The 18,993-nt window shown below is 40.4% G+C and overlaps 2 protein-coding genes across 4 annotated transcripts in view; one reads left to right on the top strand and one right to left on the bottom strand.

Annotated features, from left to right (window-relative positions):
* pcxb (pyruvate carboxylase b) overlaps window positions 1-18,993 on the bottom strand; it is a 355,470-nt gene that overhangs the window by 99,090 nt on the left and 237,387 nt on the right. The gene's annotated exons all lie outside the window — the stretch shown is intronic.
* Window positions 1-18,993, top strand: part of LOC105356388 (leucine-rich repeat and fibronectin type-III domain-containing protein 4) — a 43,954-nt gene that overhangs the window by 11,305 nt on the left and 13,656 nt on the right. For both annotated transcript variants that reach the window (XM_011487394.4, XM_020711620.3), the window contains exons 3-7: window positions 11,910-12,521; window positions 12,980-13,142; window positions 14,549-14,719; window positions 15,759-15,920; window positions 16,662-17,378. In XM_011487394.4, the coding sequence (XP_011485696.1) occupies window positions 11,936-12,521; window positions 12,980-13,142; window positions 14,549-14,719; window positions 15,759-15,920; window positions 16,662-17,378 (1,799 nt within the window). In that variant the 5' untranslated portion in view covers window positions 11,910-11,935. The remainder of the gene's footprint in view (window positions 1-11,909; window positions 12,522-12,979; window positions 13,143-14,548; window positions 14,720-15,758; window positions 15,921-16,661; window positions 17,379-18,993) is intronic.

The following is an 18,993-nucleotide window of genomic DNA, read 5'->3' as shown; positions in this document are numbered from 1 at the left end:
CAAAAGGCTTTTTTACCCCCTGTAATTCCTGCTTTGGAAACCAGAATCGGCAGTGTTCCAGCAACAGTAAATTATTGAACCCTCCCCAGCAGAACAGATTCTAACTGCATTCGGTGACAGTCATTAAATGCACATACTAACCCACACTCAAGCAGAAACATGCTAGTTTTTCCATTTCGAATGAAACACAGGGGCCTTGGGAAAAAAAAAATGACTTGAGTGGATTATTAGAAAAACAACTCGTGTGGCTTCCTGCTGAGAGAAAACCACAGCCTTTTAAAGAAAACGCACTACAATTTTTCATTTACCTCTTGTTATTCCCACCTTTAACCTCAGAGGTTCTGCAAACCTTTTCATTAGTGCTCTCGTTTTACATAACTTAGAAAATTAAAGACTGAAAAGGGTCAAACTTTGACAGGTATGACACTTGATTACTGTCAAGAATCCTGCATTTCCCACTAAGTTCACTTACTTTGGCATAAGTCTTAATTTCAAGAGAGAATTTGTGCAAACACGTAGTATCAGTTAATTATTTTTTGTTTATTTGCATGCATGGTCAGACACAATAACTTTTTACAAGTGGGCAGCTTCATGACTCATCTTAAACCAACATTTTGAAAGTTAACGTGTACAATGCTAAATGTCAAAGCTGAAGGACGGAAAATACAAGAAAAATACAAAACGTCTGAAACGGAAAAAAAAAAAAGTTAAATGAAAGGCAGCGATTTAGATGAGTGTAGTAACATTAAGACAGTACTGAAAAATACTAATGTACTAACTCATGACTAACATACTAAAATGAAGGAAAAACTAAATGTTAAAATGAGAAACTGCTGCAGAGGATTAGAAATTAAAAAACAGAAACAACTTGAAAAGTGGAAGCAGCAGAAGTGACAAAAAGTTCCAACTGACACCAAATGAAACACGTCAAACTTCAAATGAAGAGTTTTGTCGAATGCACTTATATGTGTATTTATGGCTTCCAGGTTCAAAACGTTCATGTTCACGTGTACCCAAGTTTTGAGAAAACGTGCAGCCATTGAACGCACGTTGCAAGTGAAACCAGTATGGGCATGTTGCAGATAGACCATATCCACTAGGGCTGGTTGCAGAAGAGAGCAATTTTCCGACGACTACTGTATTAAAAAGTCAAAATTTTACACCAAAAATATGTATTTTACATTTCAGTTTCAAGGATCCTTTTCAAAGCACGTTAAGCTTCATTCTCCTATTCTTGTAAAATGTGGGAGAAAGACATTTGTTCAGATAAGTAATTTTCATTTAATTAGTACGGTACTCTAATTTATGTATCTTTAGGGGTGATTATAGACCCAAGAGAGTTAAATTTTAGTTCTTCCCGCCAAAAGAGTTTTCAACACATTGACTAGGTCAAAGCAAACTCCGGTCATTGTGTCCTTCCCAATTCTGAATTAATTTTTGCCAAGCAGAATACAATCAGTGATGCTGAAGAGTGTTAGTTTAATTATATCTGTACCTTTGAGAAGCTAAGTAAATTTCCAATAGAAGAGAAGTTTGGAGAAAGAACAGAGGAAAATTGAAGGAAACAAAGAACTACAGCAAATCGGACATAAGCGCAAACAGCTATACCACAAGAAGGATCCAGAATGACAGGAAGAGAGGAAGAGCTCCATAAGAAAAAAACAAAAAAGAGGAAAGGTCAAGAAGCTTGAAATTAAGAAATCAAAAATATAAAAGGAATAGAGAGAAGAGGTAGAGTGAAGCTAGCGGAGCTGTTCCTGTAAGACGTCTCCAACTTTCTGTTTCACTCAACAACATTTCTCTCTCAAACTACGAGTTTTTCCAGAATTTATTTCAAGCATCAGCTCCATCTCCTTGCACCAACTCCACTCTACTCTTCTTTAAATGCTTCTATTTCTCTTCTACTAAAAAACAAAAGTGTTTTCCTGTGATTTCCCTTGAGTTTTCACTCCTCCAATCTTCTCCAGTTCCAACTATAGCTGGGCTTCCACCAAAAGTCCAGCTCTCATCTTCTTTGAACCTGCAATAACCACAACTCTCCTGTCCTTTAATCACCTCTTTCCATTTCTCCTCTAGAGGGTGAAGAAGTCAGGAAGGTTCAAGTCTACCTTTACCTCAGACGTGTTTAGTTCTCACTTTTTTCAATCTCCAATCTTTCTGGGCCGCATGGTTGCTGTGACAGGAAGCTTGGTTTTCCAAAAAATTTAGCAGTTTAAGTCTAATGTAATCACATCAGCTAGGGATTTGCTGACAAAAGTTGAGATTTCCCCTTACAAAAATGAACATTTGGGTAAAATAGAAACTCTGCTCTGTCCTAAATATTGTTAAAAAGGTTAAAAAAAATCATCTGCACTTGAGCAAAAAAAGCGTTCCAGTTTATCTGAGAGTAAGCAGTAAACCAGTTTTGTTACAGTGTGAACACAGTTTCTATGCAAAACAGTGGTCCCTCTTTATATTGTGGTTAACCTTTAGAAGTTTCACTGTTGCAGACTTTTTTCAGCGTAACATTGTACGTTTTCCTTTCGAGAGTACCTTATGCTCTACGACCTGATTGGCTGTCGACCTTGCTAATCCGTTTCCTCCGTGCAGTTCCTCCAGTACAGAATGCGTTGATCGCAAGCAGATCTTTGCTTTTGTTATAGAATACTGGACTGAACTTTGACAGATTGAAAATGAGACCATGTTGATGTCTGTCTGAGAAAAGTGTGTTGTGAAGGGGTTAACAACCTTAAAAGATCTGTAATCCTATTTCGTGGAAACGTATCCCTGTGATAAATGAGGGGGAACTGTAGCTTACCTAACCAGTAAGGTACACGGACGTGTTTATGGACTAATCGCTTTAAAGTACACCGTTTGCTGGACAGAGTTTGCGTGATGCACTTTGATTCATTTTGTGGGCGTGCTGATGTGAAGGAGATTGTAAAACCTCTTAAAACGTAAAATTGTAAGTGTTTATCAGTGATTTCCTGCAGTACTCCACCAAGTATGCAAAGGCTATTTGGAGAGTTTAACATCTTTAACCATCTTCATAGTATAGAACAGAAGTATCAGTATCGGTCTGGGCCATGGGTCAATCGCTACTGGGCTGCAGAGAAAAGACTCGCAGAACTTTCAATGTTTCAATTTTTTTTTTTTAAATAAAAGTATTTGGAAAGTTTCTTTGCACAGAAAAGAGGCACTGAGGAAACAGAAGAAGAGTCTTCAACAATAAAGATTAAAGCAATCTGCATTTAACAGACAAAACCAGGAGCCTTTGCTTGAATTATGGATTTTTTGCAACAGGTGTTCCCACACACCAAACCCCTTTCTGCATAATAAGCAGCAACCAACTCTCTAATATTAGGAGGACGCTGCTAATAAAGTTCAAAACATTATTGAAAAAGAAATCCTTGCCTAAATGTTTATCTTTGAATGTTTTCCTTAATGCATACTCAAGTTGTTCCTCAAAGGTGACCTTTTCACCTGCTCAGCAACCGTTTTAGTTTTTGCATACCTGCTCTTTCCCCCAAACTTGAGTGCAGTTATTAAAATGACACTGTCCATTGCAGATAAAGGGTTCATGACACGACACCTCAAATGACCTTTTCACCTTTACTTCCCTGTTGGAATGCAATTCATTATTTCACGCTGTACCCCTCACTATGTACTCTCAATAAAAAGACAAGGCAAGAGCAGTTCGTGGATAAGGAGTCTAGTGGAGTTTCTCTGCAGCATCTGTTATACCTTGCAAGCAAGAATTGAAAATTCTTAAATTAATGAAGTTACTTTCTGTATTTTTTGTCTAGGTGAATTTACCTGACAATTGCGGATGATACCAGCATTTTGTGAAGGATATACCATTTTATTTTTCTGTAGTATGCACTACACCTTTTAAGTCCCAGTCCGATCATTCTTTTATCTATTTTTAAAGCGTCCCAGTGGTCTTAATTATGATTGTGCCCATTTTTTGCCAAAATCAAAAAATCTGTGTCAAGCGGCAGTAGTTAATCAGAAACCCGCCTTTGAGTTATGGGTCAGAACTGTTAGCATGGAGTAAGCCCTACCACATTTCCCATCATCTCTCTGATTACACTCTCTCCCGCTAACTTACAGCCCCTTGCAACCCGAAGCTAACATAAGTAGATGCATCAGAATGGGGCAGAGCAGGGAGCTTGTGGCCCATCAATTGTAGCACCTACATCACTGCTAGAAGATTTTCAAACTGCCTTTTTTCATCTGCTCCTGATTCACGATTTAAATAAGGAAATACTCAGTTGTGCAATTTTAAGTTTAATTTTTGATGCCACAAGAACTTCAAGTTGGTCTCTGAAAATATTAAAGCTGTGTGTGGCCTATAAAGAGTTGACGACCAATGGTTTAGAAAACAGCTATTAATACAGTAAGTATAGAAACCTTAGCTTCAGAGGAGGCAGATGAGTTAGATAGCAACAATGTGGTGTGGTCCAAAAATAAGGGTTTGTGTGTGACAGAGGACTTTCTCTGAGGGTGGACTTCATGTCCAGTCATCTGAGAACTATACTGGTGTGTTTGCTGCATATTACCTTCCATCTCCCGAGAGAGCATCGGTACAGGAAGAATACAAATGAGGCTAGCCTTAATTCTCCAAATTCAACTGTCTAAGCCGTTTCTTCCCTCCATCAGTAACTCAAAGATCCTCCCACTCTTTAACCCACTAGTTTGCCACTTTGTCATGCTTCTCTTTTCTTTGCGATCTGGCTGCTTCTCCCACCATTAGTATTTCTTAGTCATTTTTTAACAAACTTCCTCCACTTTTACCTTCATCAAATGCAGACTCCCTCCTAGTGACATTGATGGATGGCGGCCTTCACCTGTTTATCGCCTTTACATATTTCTTAGCCTGTCTGCTTAATGGCATACATTCCTGCATGCTGACTCGTCATCCCTTATTCCCTCCCATCTTCCTCAAACTCGATTCCCTCTTCCTCAGCTCTTTACAGCAAGACTTTCATTTTACCTCCTCCATTTTATGCACTACTCTCCCATTTTCTTTGTCTTCCCCCCTTAACTGCGCGTCACACAAATGCAAGAGTCTCTTGCACTTGTTTCTATATTCATTTTGTATAGCACTCGGCGTGCTTTATCTGCACTCTCGATGACTAAAAGGACAATGCAACAGAAAGGCAATAGTATCAAAAGGATGAGTGGGCTTACAGTACATGGCAGCTGCAAGAGGAGGCTCTGTGGGTGTGCGTTTACTTCTCGTCTAGTGTGTGTGTCTCAGCCCCCTATAATTATGAGTGTGTGGGAAGTCTGTTTTGGTATGCTTGTGGTTGCTTCGGTATGTTAGCACTCACCTAATATCGAGTGCGGATTCTAAGTGAAAGCAAATTGTAGAAGAGCTTTGCGCCATTCAAAAGAAACAGCATGCGAACGTCTGCTTAGGTGTTTGATCCTTGCTCTAGTTTCTGCTGGTTTTGACTCTAGCACACGATCAAGTGCTGATCGGTAAATTACAACACTCCTCTTCTCCCCTTTCTGCTAACTTCTTCAGGACTTTTTTTTCTTTTTAAAGATTTTTCTCCCAGAAACAGTGTAACGTCCCAGCCACAACCCAATGGGATCCCTGGATTACTGTGCTGGTGATAAGTGGCTTTTCAGAGCTAATGCAAATCCCCTTGTTTATAAAACACTGCAACATTCCCTAAGTTGATTTAAGTCGATTATGAGCTAATGGCATTTGTGGCTTGCCAGAGCGGATGGAAAAATACACAAACCAGTACACAGATCTGTAAATATGAAAGGAGATACCCATGCAGTCTGAGAGAAATTTATAATGATCTGCAAAGAATTAAAAGCTGAGACCAACAAGGAAATTAAGATTTCAAGTGTAATAAGCCTTTAATGTGAAAACATGAAAGTTGTGGGAAGCTGTTGTTGTTAGCAGGTTGTTAAAACCTTTTATACCATGATCTGGGCGAATGCTTGATTCTGATTGGCTGCAAGGTATCCATTAAAAAGTGATAATGGACACCTAAAAAAGAAGTTCTGGTCACATAGCCTGAATGTTCTACATTATTGTGCTGGCCTTAATGCCAGTTGGTAACCGTAACAACAGGAACTTAGGATATAGGTGGACAAATGTTATTACAACAAGACAGCAGACAAGATCTGTCCTTCAAATGGGTCTATGATGGACATGCCAGTATACATTTTTTTTCCATCAGTAGCACTGTTGCCTTTGTCCGTCTAGCTTACCTTGTTGCTTGAAACAGAATGTCCATAAATAGTCATGCTACTTAGAGAAATTGTTGATACACATCTAATAATCATCGTTAATGTTGGATATTTCTTGCAATAAAAAGTGATCTAGAAAATTACTCTAGACTTTAACGTTTGCTTCATCATCTGGATAAAAAAAAAAAAAAAAACAGAGAGACGTGAACTTTCCCTCTGAAATGATGCTTTAGTACTTTACAAAATATTTAGCCTGTGTGCCACTTTCCTCCGCTGCAGCAGAGCGAGGTTGGTGAAGGTTCAGTAGCTGTTACCATGACAACACATCACATCGCACATCAAATATTCAGTTTTTTTTTACAGTCAGTAACTTACAACAGTTTTAAGAAACCATTGCTTAATATAGGAATCTTTTTGCATTAGTTTGAAATTATTTTAGAAGCAACACTAAAATATGTTTTACAACTGTTAATGGTTCCATGATTAGTCAAGCCTAGTCTCCCAGAACTATACTGGAGCCTCCTGGATGAGCTGAGGGTGTTAAACTCAACACATTATCAAGTTAGGGTGACATTAAGTGCAACTTCACAGCACCAAGTTGTGCTCCAGCGCTATGAGAAACTGAGCAGTTTCTTCCACCAACGCTTTCAGCTCCAGCTCTTTCTTCATGCAGCCTTGCTTCACTCTATTGGTCCGTTTCTGGCTCTCTGGAGGGTTAAAGGTTCAGGGAGTGCAACAAAAGATGTCCCAAAATAGGAGGAGAGGAAAAAATAAGTAGAAAGATTCAACCTCAAAGCCAAAGAAAAACGTTTCTCATCTCCTCTGTTGGCTCTTTTGCTGTTCCCCCTTATCTGCGTTTTCTTTATGGAACCCTTTTCCTATTAAAAAAATATACATATCTGATTAGAGAAACCATGTCCACCGTCTATACCAACTATATATTTCTTCTTTCTAAATTCAGAACAAAACACCAGCTTTAATCAAACAGAATCCATTGCAGATATGTTAAGTGATTAGCTGACACCCCGTGTTTAATGTAGTTAATTTTCTAACAGATTTTAGTAACACTGCAGACATTTGTGTTTGGACAGCATTAAACCTTTATGCTGCATCTATACATCGTGTAAGATGAGAAATTTATTGATTTCAAGAGGAGAAAGTCTTGCAGCAGCACCATGAACCAATATGTGAATCAGAAAGATGAGTTTCCAACTGTTATTCTACTTTAGCAAAAGAAAAAGGGGGAAGTATGGCAAACATCTTAAATTTTAATCTGCACAGTAGTACTTTTAAAGTTAGAGTTTTGTCAATTTATACACTTTAGCTGTCAGAAATAGATAAAAGACCCGGTCCAAGGTATTTTTGGTGTTTTTAACATGGTCTCATGAAGGGAATATATGACGAAAATGTAGCTTATAATTGCATTTCTGAGTAATTTGTTTAAAAATTCAAATCACTGTTAACCAGGGGACGACAAAAATATGCTGTAGGAAATAGCTTGTAGCAGTGACAAACGTGCTGTTATCAGCAGCCTCAAGCTCACTGCTCCGCTCCATTCCGATTCCTTGCTGACAAATAGATTCATGTCTATCTTAATTGAGCTGGTGTTTGCTCAAAACTGTACAGCTGGATAGCTCCATTAACCATTGGAGATATTGTTAGATTGGAGTTGTAAGGCGAAAAGAGCAGGAATGAGTGTAAACATATGAAGGATGGGGAATGGGGGAAGAGTTATTCTGACCCAAAAGCTTCACCTACAACTCAAGAGGGGATTTTCTAATGAACTCTTGCTGCTCTGCAGAAACTATGTCCTAGAAAACAACAGGTTTGCTAAATTTTGGTTAAAAATGCCAAAATCATAATTAAAAGACCACTGGGATCAAAAGATGGTTTGAGCAGGACTTTGAACTGTTGGATTTCTCGATAAATATTTTCCTATTCGGTAGAAAAATGTATGGAATACAGCTTAAAAAACAAACCTCATGATTTAAATTTAAAGAATAAACGATTTGGTTATAAGCGCTGGTTATATCAGAGCAAAAAACCTTAAAACGGACAAATATAGCAAGGAAAAAACCCCACAAGATTGTGCAGCTTTTACTACCCACCTCTGCTGCACTATAAAAACAAAAAACGCCATCTAAAAGCACCACTGATATGCCACTTCACACAAATGTGTTGAAATAAGGCAATAAAAAACAATTACTTGTACATTTGACACTTCTGGAAAGAATTGAGCAGACCTAATGTGGAGTGGGAGCATGAACGTAGGAACTGAGAGAGAAAAGAGCACAAGGGTGAGGTAAAATGAATTGGACAGGGTGCAATCCATCTCTGGGTCACATCGATCAGCAAGTGAAGGGATCAGTTACATCCCACTTTGTGTGTGTACTGGGAAAAAAAGAAAAGAAAAAAGCTCCCAAGCTGCACTGCTACAGTTGCAAATGAGATCTATTCTCCAACTCTTCCTAAAGGAAGTGCAAAAGATGAGGGAATGAGAGATGCTGAAGTGTGATCTGAGGGGGAAAAAAAACAGTACTATAGAAAATGGAAGGATGGGGAGATGACTAAGAAGGATGGGTGAGGAAGTTCGATAAATTAAGTGGGAGGAAAGCAAGGGAGGAGTTTGAAAAAAAATAGGTGGGAAAAACCGTGTGGAGCACAGAGTCTGAGGGGGAGAAGTGAGTTTTAAGAGCATGATACAAGGTAAAGATGCAAGGAGACGTGGAGGTCAGCAGCAGAGTCAGCAAGCGACAGGGAGACAAGAGAAGACACAGAAGGTGGTGGAGGGGGGCGAAGAGGAGCGTTGACTGATAACATTGTCGCACTCAGGTTGCCTCAAGGGCAGACAACAGAAAAAAAAGGCAGAGGGAATGAGACGTAAAGAAAGGAAATGTGGAAATTTACAGAGCAGCCAGAGGCAGTTTCAGAGATGGAAGGTGAACCAGGAAGACAAGGAGGTTTAGGAAGCCATGGAGAGAACGATCTGGCCACTAGAAAGAAGGGGGGAATTAAAGGCCAGGTTAAGGAAAATGAGATGCAGCAGGGGGGCTTTGACATGACTCAAAAAAATAAAAGAGCAGGGGCAATCAAGTCTGAATGAATTGATTAAAAAAAAAAGACTAAAAAAGGAGACAAACAGCGTTAGCAAAGAACAAGGGAAGCTGGACTGAATTCATTGTCAAGGACGTTTATCAAGCAGACACATTTAGAGGCATTTCACTTCACTGGAGTCCATTCTTTTTATATTGAGACTTCATTTGACAACAACTCACACGACACTTTTCCTCTCAGTTTTGACTGCTCTAAGGACTGACTGTCACTTTCCCTGATCACCTTTTAAAACAGCTGCAACTACAATACCACCTTCATGAACTACGTTCAGACCGAACACAATTCTCGTGGCAGAGGTCGTCCGTTGACTGTTCATGAGATACATACATGTTCAAATAGGGATGCAATGATTCACTTTCCTCACTCTTCTATTTTTTTGGGTCAAGGTTATGATTCGGGTCGATATATTATTTGTGTATCACAAACTACAACAACAAACAAAAATTTTGGGAAAATCCTTTTTAATTTGGTTAATAAGCAAGTCATAACAAAGAAAACTGTTTCAGTTGGCTCAAACCAAGTCTGGCGTAATGTAGTACAACAATAACAAATTCTTACCTTGTTTATGACACTTTTGACGTCAACATACTGTGCAGTATAGTCGTACAGAGAATCTGTTCTCCTCCTGAACTTTATAGTCGTCAAAATAGGTCACAGAAATAGGTCACAGAAAAGAAGTACCACTGGAAGCAGCCGTCATTCAGATGCAGCTCCTGCAGTAGATGGTGAAGCTCATCGTACTGGGAGAGTCTCTGAATGATTTCATGAACCCAGATCTAGAGACATGATTACCGATGCTTTTGTAGAGTTCTTCAAAATATTAAAAACCTGATCTGTCAACATCATCCATGAATTGTGTATATACAGATACAAGGTCAATACTCCCATGCAGCAAAGAGGCTGAAACCTCTGCACAGTAGCTCCTCCCACAAGCACCTAGTTTCTAAAAACATTTTTAGACGAGCGTTGTGCAGCCAATTTGACGCGTGTCAAAAGAGGGGTGGAGGATGCAAATTTGTGACACGCAAAATTGCCTTTGATGTAAACATAACATCAGAATCATCAAGTTCTGGAAATCGTTTCCATTCAACATCGGCATAAACTTAACTTCTTTGGGTTACAAACAGCTCTCTTATCCCAAAATCTAAAAAAGAAAAAGAAAAAGTCTAATATCCTCATCTATTAAGTCTTTTGGAATAAAAACTCGCCGATCCCTTTCAGAAACTGCTAACCGGATCTAAAAATGTAACTCCTATTTAATCTTTCTCCACTATCTGCTGCAATTCTGTTTAATTTTACGCCCTCTCTTCGCTCTAAATGAGAACATTTTGGAGCGTCAGATAAAATGTTAAATCATTTCACGGGTTCTTTATTTCCTCTATCTTTTCGAGTGAAAGGTTCAAAAATGGGACACTGGAGCCTGATGAAATGCAGAGTTAACTGAGAATAGATCAAAGAAAGCGCAGTTAGGAAAGGAGAGCGCCAACATAGCTTCCCACAACAACACTGGATCAACTTCTGAGACACGCGGTAAACTCTCTAGTTTTTGTGCAGAAAGAGCAGAGACAGACTAATGGAAACTGAAGTAGCAATTTGTGTCAACCTGCAAATTTAGCCTGATGTATGGTTATGCGGAGTGGTTACTCAAAGTATGAGGTTGCATGTATTTCACTGCACATCAATACATAATAACCCGGGCTCTTTGTTCCAGATACTTCCACATAGAATTATTTCTGACTCACCATCTCATCTACATTTTCACCGCACAGTGAGCATTCCTGCTGCCAAATGCGGGGCAGGAGCCCATCACTGACAAAACTTCAACGTTAAACAAATCTCGGACCAGCGTTTTCATTGCTCGAGTTTTTACCTCCTCTGCACTCCAGTCAAAGTTTGCTGTGAAATCAAGGATGACAGGGCTGTGACCCAATGTAACATCAAGACCTATGCAGTATTTTTTTAAGGGTTTTATGAAACGACACTTCTCTGATCCCCTCTTACAGGTTTCTAGGTGACCGTTTCCATGGGGACTGCCTGTGTTCAGTTTTTTGGGATGTTGTTGCTAGGCAGTGTGCTGTGGCAGTAGTTTGCATTAAACTGGAGTTTGCCAACGAGTTCAATTGGGCAACAAAAGAACACAAAGGTCTTGTGTTCTTCAGATCAATATATGAAGGGAGGACTGTATGAGAACAGATGAAGCAGGTGTTTGGCCATTCTTACTTCTTGGTGGTTATTTCTCGCAACTGCTGTTTTTGTGTACCATAGTCTTTGATCAAGTGTGTTTTCATAAATAAAACAGAACCATTTTGAGCAGAACCAGATATTTTTCTTTTTAAAAACTATAATTCATTTTGAGTAGGATGATAGAGTTGAACAAATGTGGATCCAAGTGTCCAGAACATGATAGAATTTACACAGAAATTAGCTTTTTTTCTTGCTTCAGAAGCTAAAATATGAAGTAAATAGTCGAGAGTTTCTAGTTGTGTCTAGTCAGAGTGGAGCACAAAGACCTCAGATGCATTTCAGAAAGAAATAACAGATCAATATTACCAGACTAGAATCCATTTTCACAACTTTTTCTTCTTTTTTTGCCTTTCTAGGTCTGTGGATAGCCAGGCGTTCTACCATGCCTGTCCCCCCATCCCCCAATCCCCGCAGACAAACACACCTGCCCCACACACATCTCCACTCTGAACAAAGAGCTGAGGGATCCACCTTCCCCTCCATTTTCCTTCCATCCATCGTCTCTTTCTCCCTTCTTCCCAATCTTGTCATCCCATCTTTCTCCTCCTCATCCCATATTATCCACTGTGCCTGTCCCAGGACTACGAGGAGAACCCTTCCGGAATCCGTCACTTTCCCAGTGTTTCACTGGCTGGCTCTGGTCACATGCTGCCTGCTGCCTTCTCTGATTGGAGCAGGAGAGACGTGGGGCGTGGTCTCGGCATGTCCTTTCCACTGCGTGTGCCGAAACCTTTCAGAATCTCTCAGTACGCTCTGCGCCGACAAGGGCCTCCTCTTCGTCCCGCCGCATGTTGACCGCCGCACAGTGGAGCTGCGGCTGGCTGACAACTTCATAACGGAAGTGGGTGGGAATGACTTTGTTAACATGAGTGGATTAGTGGACTTAACTCTATCAAGGAACACAATCCATCTTATTCGACCGATGGCCTTTGCCGACCTGGAGAGTTTGCGATCTCTACATCTGGATGGTGAGCATCAACACTTGCTGCTTAGCCAATACAATAAACCAGCTAAATGATCCACTCCAATAAAAATCATGTTTTTGGTGTTTTTAATGTGTTCTTGAGGTATTTCTCTTACGGAAACATTTTATTACGAAAATTGGCTCAAAATTGCATTTCTGAATATTAATTAATTCAAATTGTTTCAAATCAGGACCAGACAAAAAAATTTCCATTTGTAATAGGACTTATTCATTATGTAGAAAATACACTGGGCGTGCTTGTAGATGACTAGATCCATGTAGGTCTTTGTTTTCCTCATCTGAGCTGGAATCTGCCGCAAAACAGTATGGCTGGATAGCTTTAATATTACTCGCCATTTTTGTTGCTCCGGCAATGTTAGGTTGGGGACTAAATCGTAATCTTTTAAATAGATCAAAAGATGATCAGAGTGGTTCTTTAAAGCAGCTGATGGTTGTTTGCAGGTAACCGCTTAACCACAATTGGGCCAAGGGACCTGGCAGGTCTGGTCAACCTGCAACACCTGATCATCAACAACAACCAGCTAGTAAAGGTCTCCACACAGGCTTTCGATGACTTCCTGCTCACTCTGGAAGATCTGGATCTGTCCTACAACAACCTCAGAAAGTGAGTACGGGCCAGCCACGCCTTCTGTGCGTTCTGCTTTGTTCCATAAAAACAAAGAGTCTGGGTTTTTTTCCTGAGCTCAGCTCCGCGTCTAAAGGTGTGTGCTGCAGACAACCTGGCTCCTAAATTCTCAAAGCACAATGGCAACAGCCTTTTAGGGTGTGTTAGTCAGCAGCGGCTCTGAGCAGAAAGTGCTTCAAACTGCTGAGACATGAGGACAGGACTGAAAGCTCAGGGATTTCAATCAATTTTGATGAGCTTATAATTGCCTTTGACTACGATTTGGTTAACTTCTAATGTAAGCATGTGTGAGCCCACTTCCCAAAATTACAATAAATTCCTATAGTTTATGAGTCCCAGAAGACCATGTCCTGTTTTGATAGCACCTCCACGGAACAATGAATAATCTTAAAACATTACATTTACTCCTCAGCAAGAAAGAGTGAAGTAAAGATTTGGTCTTCATCCATTTTCTCCTGTAGGTACTGGGATAGTTTCTCATTAGGAGATACTTTTCCTGAGTGTGCATGAAAATGTCCTCTGCTGTAAAACAAAAACCCTCAGCCATGGTAAGAGGATGTGTTGATCCTTGTAAAAGTCTCACATGCAAAGAACACCACCAATGGTCCCAAAAGAAAGAAAAGGTTTAATGTGCAAACCTTACAGCCATTACTGTCCATCAGCATGGCTTTGTCTTTGCTTGGTCCTGCCTTCTGAGGGGGAACATACACTTAGGACTAAGAGTAGACTCTGGCTAATTTAAAGGTGCTACTCCTGAAATCAATGTAACTACAGAGGGAATTTAACAACTGAAGGCATCAATCTGCCTTTTACTTCCAACCAATATTCTCTCATCTCAAGTCTCTGGCTCAGTGTTCTAAATCTTGTTAGGGCCACAGACCGGTTTAATGTGAGACAAAATGTTCACGGGCTGGCCTGTACGAGGCTAAAGTGGGCGTCTGTATGTTAAATACAGTCGAATTTAATTTTGAAGTAAAAGGCTCTTCTGTTTCCTCACTGGCCCTTTTCTCAAAAAAACTTTCCAAAGTCCATTCGTTTTTCGTTAGCTTTGCTAGCTTGTTGGTTTCAACTTAGCAGTTGACGCAGCCTCTTTAAGACAGTAGCAGATGCATTTTTGAGACGTGACAGGGCGACTTTACATGCGGCAAGAATGAGTCAGATGTGGTGGACGATCCAGTAGCTTTCCAAAAATAAAACTTCCTTTAGCGTTAGATAAATAAACAGAATAAATGTAGGTCGTTTCTTTTTTCACTGCGACCTGGTACCAACTGTCCCACAGACAGAGGGTTGGGAACCACTGCTCTAGCTCACAGGACCAGCCAGTTAAATTTTATATTATTAATAACCTCTGATAAACCGTTGTAAATGATGCTTTTGTCTTACAGGGTACCCTGGGAATCCATTCAGAACATGGCCAGTCTGCACACCTTGAACTTGGACCATAACCTAATAGATAACATAGCAGAAGGAGTGTTTGGAGAGCTTTACAAGCTTGCACGGCTGGACATGACCTCCAACAGGCTCCGGACCCTTCCACCTGATCCTCTGTTTGCAAGGTACCTCTTAAGATTTGTCCTTTAAGTTTCTTTGGGAAGTGGTTCACTGGGTTCACTCTAGGGCACACATCAGTAGTGCTGAGCCATCAGTGTGCTCTGAAATCAGTGGTGTTCCAGCACAGAGCCCCTTTGGAAATTCCTGATAATATCGAAGCAATCCACAGAACTTTGTGTCACTCCATTTGCCACCTAATCTGCTCTAACTAATGTTTGCACTAATATGAACATGTGAGCATGGCTATTTGTTTTTCTTTTGGCTGTTTCAGCCCAAAGGCAGATCCTAATTTCATAATAAACAATAAAAATTGTTGCTAGGTCACATCACTGCAAGCAAAACAGACAAAAAAAGAAAGTTTCGCCTCATTTTTAATCTTTTAAAGTAATTATGAAAGTAAAAACTCATTGCAACTTTAGTGACTAAATCTGGCAAATTAAAAGTTTCATTTAATACAAAAGCTTTTTATGTAAAATAAAAATTCTGTTTACTTTACTCCTGAGTTTTTGCTCTATTTTTTTAGCTTCTGTTGAATTTTTCCGATCCTATTTATGCTTTGAACTGAAGGTCAAAAACAGAACCGCTTCCATTATCAAATATCATTTTCCTGCATTTAGGTCTTTGCTTCATTATATTTGAGGATACACGAGCTGTAGATACACTCAAAACACAATGCAGATTAAATTTGCCTAATTCATTCCAAGCATGTTTATTCCAAAGTGTGCTAGCCAATCATGTTGCACAACTAAAAGCCTGATTCGTCCTCTAACTATGAAGGTGAGGCTTTATTTAATTCAGCTATTTAAAAGGCCGTAATCAGTGCAGCAGCATTAAAAGCCGAAAAAGTGCAGACCAAATGAGCTCTCTGGTTTTTAAATGAAGGATAAGTAAAAATCCACCACATAGGTCTGCTAAAGGAAACCTGCTTCCTCATTAACCACCAAACAATCAATTAGAAAATAAAGGGGCTTATAAGCTTACAAGATTATATAAAACCATCGGTTCTGCTGAGCATAAATCCGTTTTGTCCACTTCTACTGTCAGGTCTCAGACTGGTGCCATAAGTCCCACACCCTACAACGCCGTCATAAGCCTAAACTTTGGAGGAAACCCACTCCACTGCAACTGTGAGCTGCTGTGGTTGAGGCGTCTTGCTCGTGGAGATGACATGGAAACATGTGCCACTCCTGCCCACCTGGCTGCAAGGTAAGAGGAATGTTTTTCATCCAACAGGGGCTTTTGTGTTATGCTACGTTCACACCAGGCAAGTGATGCGTGTTCAAGAATGCGCTGAATGGGGGTTATTGAACGCGATTTGGGCATGTTTGAACTGGACTGTTGCTAACCGATATTAGAGCATGTACTCAGTTGGAAAAGGCTTGGTGTAAAATCTGGAAGTGGTGGACACCTTGCAAATCTTGCTCCAGGCTTTTTCTTTCACAGCTCTATTTTGATATATATGAAACACTTTGTCAAATGACTTCGGCCAGGCACAAACCGCAATTAGTAATTTCTCCTCCAGGATTCATTTTCAAAGATCCTTTTTCGTTTATTCAAAAGGATGCCACCGATAGGACACTACCAAATCTGAGCCCCTATTTGGACAAAGTTCAACTGGTTTAACTTTTAACATGGGTTCACATGTGGCCACATGTTTTGTACGTAGAGCCCAAAAACGGAATTAAAAACATCCATAGCGATGCTTGAACGTGAGAGTTTTGAACACAGAAGCAGAAAACGTGTATTTACACGCATTTACATAGATTTTTTATCGAAAGTGGTCGCTTGAAGAACTTGCCAGTGTGAACATAGCATTACAATTTTCTACTTTATCAATAAATACAAAAGCTCCTGAAACACTGAAAATAAGATATTCACTCTAATAAGCTATAAAACAATAGAATCAGACATCGTATTGTCCCTTTGATGGAAACTTTATTTCCTTAGATATTTCTGGACAATTCCTGAGGAGGAGTTCACTTGTGAGCCGCCTCTCATCACTCGGCACACCCATAAGCTGTGGGTGCTGGAAGGCCAGCGGGCCACTTTAAAATGCCGTGCCATTGGAGACCCAGAGCCTGTGGTCCACTGGGTTTCACCAGATGATCGCATTGTTGCCAACTCATCCCGGACCAGCTCTTTCAGCAACGGCACCTTGGATATGCTGGTGACAGTTGCTCGAGATGATGGGGCTTACACCTGCATTGCAATAAATGCAGCAGGTGAAGCAACAGCCACGGTGGACCTGAAGATAATCCCATTACCTCATCGAGGTGGGGTTGGCGGAAACACCGGCAGCGTTAACAGAAACGTGACCAATGGGATTTTACGGACTGATCCTGGCTCATCAGATATCAGCACAGGGAAAAATGGAGGGATTAACAATGGAGCAGGACGTGGAGGAGAGATAGAGGATGGGAAAAGAGGAGAAGGAGAGGGGCCTGAAGGCGCCAGTGGAAAGACTTCAGAAGGGGACCGGGCCGACGGAGGAAGCATGGAGGAAGATGAGGCTGAGGAGGAAGAAGGCAAAATGGTGGGGGTACAGGGAGTGACGTCCACCTCGGCTCAAGTGCGATGGGATTTGGGGCGTTTGTCTGCAACTTACGTTGTGTGGATGTATCAGATACAGTACAACTGCACCGCAGACGAGACCCTCATCTATAGGTAAGACAACTCTACTCATGCTTTTCCATTATCAACCAAATTACAGCAAGCGAAATATTCATTTTAAACTACTTCTGATGCTTCATAGCGGCTTGTCATTTTTCTCTGCGTAGGCAACCGCAGGTCATTTTCTCAATGTCATGTCCCCGAAAAAGTGAAACCCATTTTCATGCAAAACCCCTTAAATATTTATTCCTCCCAACATGACACTTCAGCAGTTAAACTGCTCATCTTGTGCATGGACAAGCAAATCGCTGAGGGGAAGGATGACTGGGAAGACAGCGGAAGGGCCATGTTAATAATTCAAATCAGTCGCTCCGTGTTACTAAAATTGCACAACTGAACAATCAGAGCATGTGGAAGTGCGCATAATGGGGCCGTGAAAAGATCAACACTGTGAGACTTAAATCTGCCGATCAAATGGTGCCCATCATGATATCCTCTAGAAACAATAAGAGCGTTGGGCTAAAATCAAGTTTCCTTTTGAGTTCAACAGCAGTGCTTCCTCACACTCCGCTAACTTGCCAAATTCTGGTACAGAAAGCATGCAGATGGGCGAAAACAAACCCTCATTAATTTGTAAAAACAGCATATTTTGATTTGCATTTCGTATGACAAGCAGTAAGTCAACTCATCTGACAGAAAACAAGAATAAATGTAAAATTTATGGCAGGAATTAGCAGCAAAACAAGACATCAAAGCTGTTTAAAGACCCACTGATGAAAATTGTGTTTTTGGTGTTTTTAACATTTCCTTGTGTTGTGGAATTTTCTCATGATGGAGGGCATATATAAAGAAAACACGCTCTTTGCTCTGCTCCATTCCATTCAGATACATCCACTTGTAGACAGGATACACGTAGATCTTGGTTTTCCTCATCTGAGCTGACATCTGGCTCAAAACTGTACGAGTGTATAGCTTCAATACTGCTCACCATTGTTGTTGCAACAGTAATGTTAGGTTGATGTTGTGAAGAGCTGTGGGCTTGCGAGAGTCAAGTCCACAAGTCAGAGGCAAATTTCGAATGAACAGCTGCCTTGCTGCAGATACTATATCCAAGAAAATACAGGTTTCTTGATTTTGCCTAAAAACATCACAATTAAAAGACCACTGGGAAGGCAGGGTAAATTTGTTTAAAAGATGATCAGAATGGGAATTTAAGATCTTTTGTAGTCAAAACTTAAAATAATAAGTTGAAACAAATAGAAAAGAGGTCAGTCTGATCCTGAAATGTCTTTAGATGGCTTACAGCAACACAATGAAGCATAGCATTGTCTAAACACACTTTGTTTACTGCCTCAGAATGTTAAAGCATATTCTGATGCAATATTTATGAGTGGGATGATTGCAACAGCAGTACAGTGGTGGTAAGAGTGAGGTAGGCGGAATAAGAACCAGAAAGCAGGCTTAGAGTGGTCGTTGTGTCGTTTTACCCTATCCCCCGCTCTCCTGGTGGCACTAATAATATTGAGCTTTCATTGTTGTTTCCCTCAGGTATGACAAAGAAGGCATTGAGATGTGAGGGGTATTGAGAAGGGCTGAAGGGAGCCAACCAGATGACAGTAAGAGGGCAAGTAAGATAGATGGAGACTAGATTGAAAATATGAAAGACTTG

Source organism: Oryzias latipes, chromosome 18, assembly GCF_053564925.1.
Source record: "Oryzias latipes strain Hd-rR chromosome 18, Olatipes_Hd-rR_3.1".
Classification (NCBI taxonomy): Eukaryota; Metazoa; Chordata; class Actinopteri; order Beloniformes; family Adrianichthyidae; genus Oryzias; species Oryzias latipes.
This window is presented reverse-complemented; position numbering and strand designations above follow the sequence as displayed.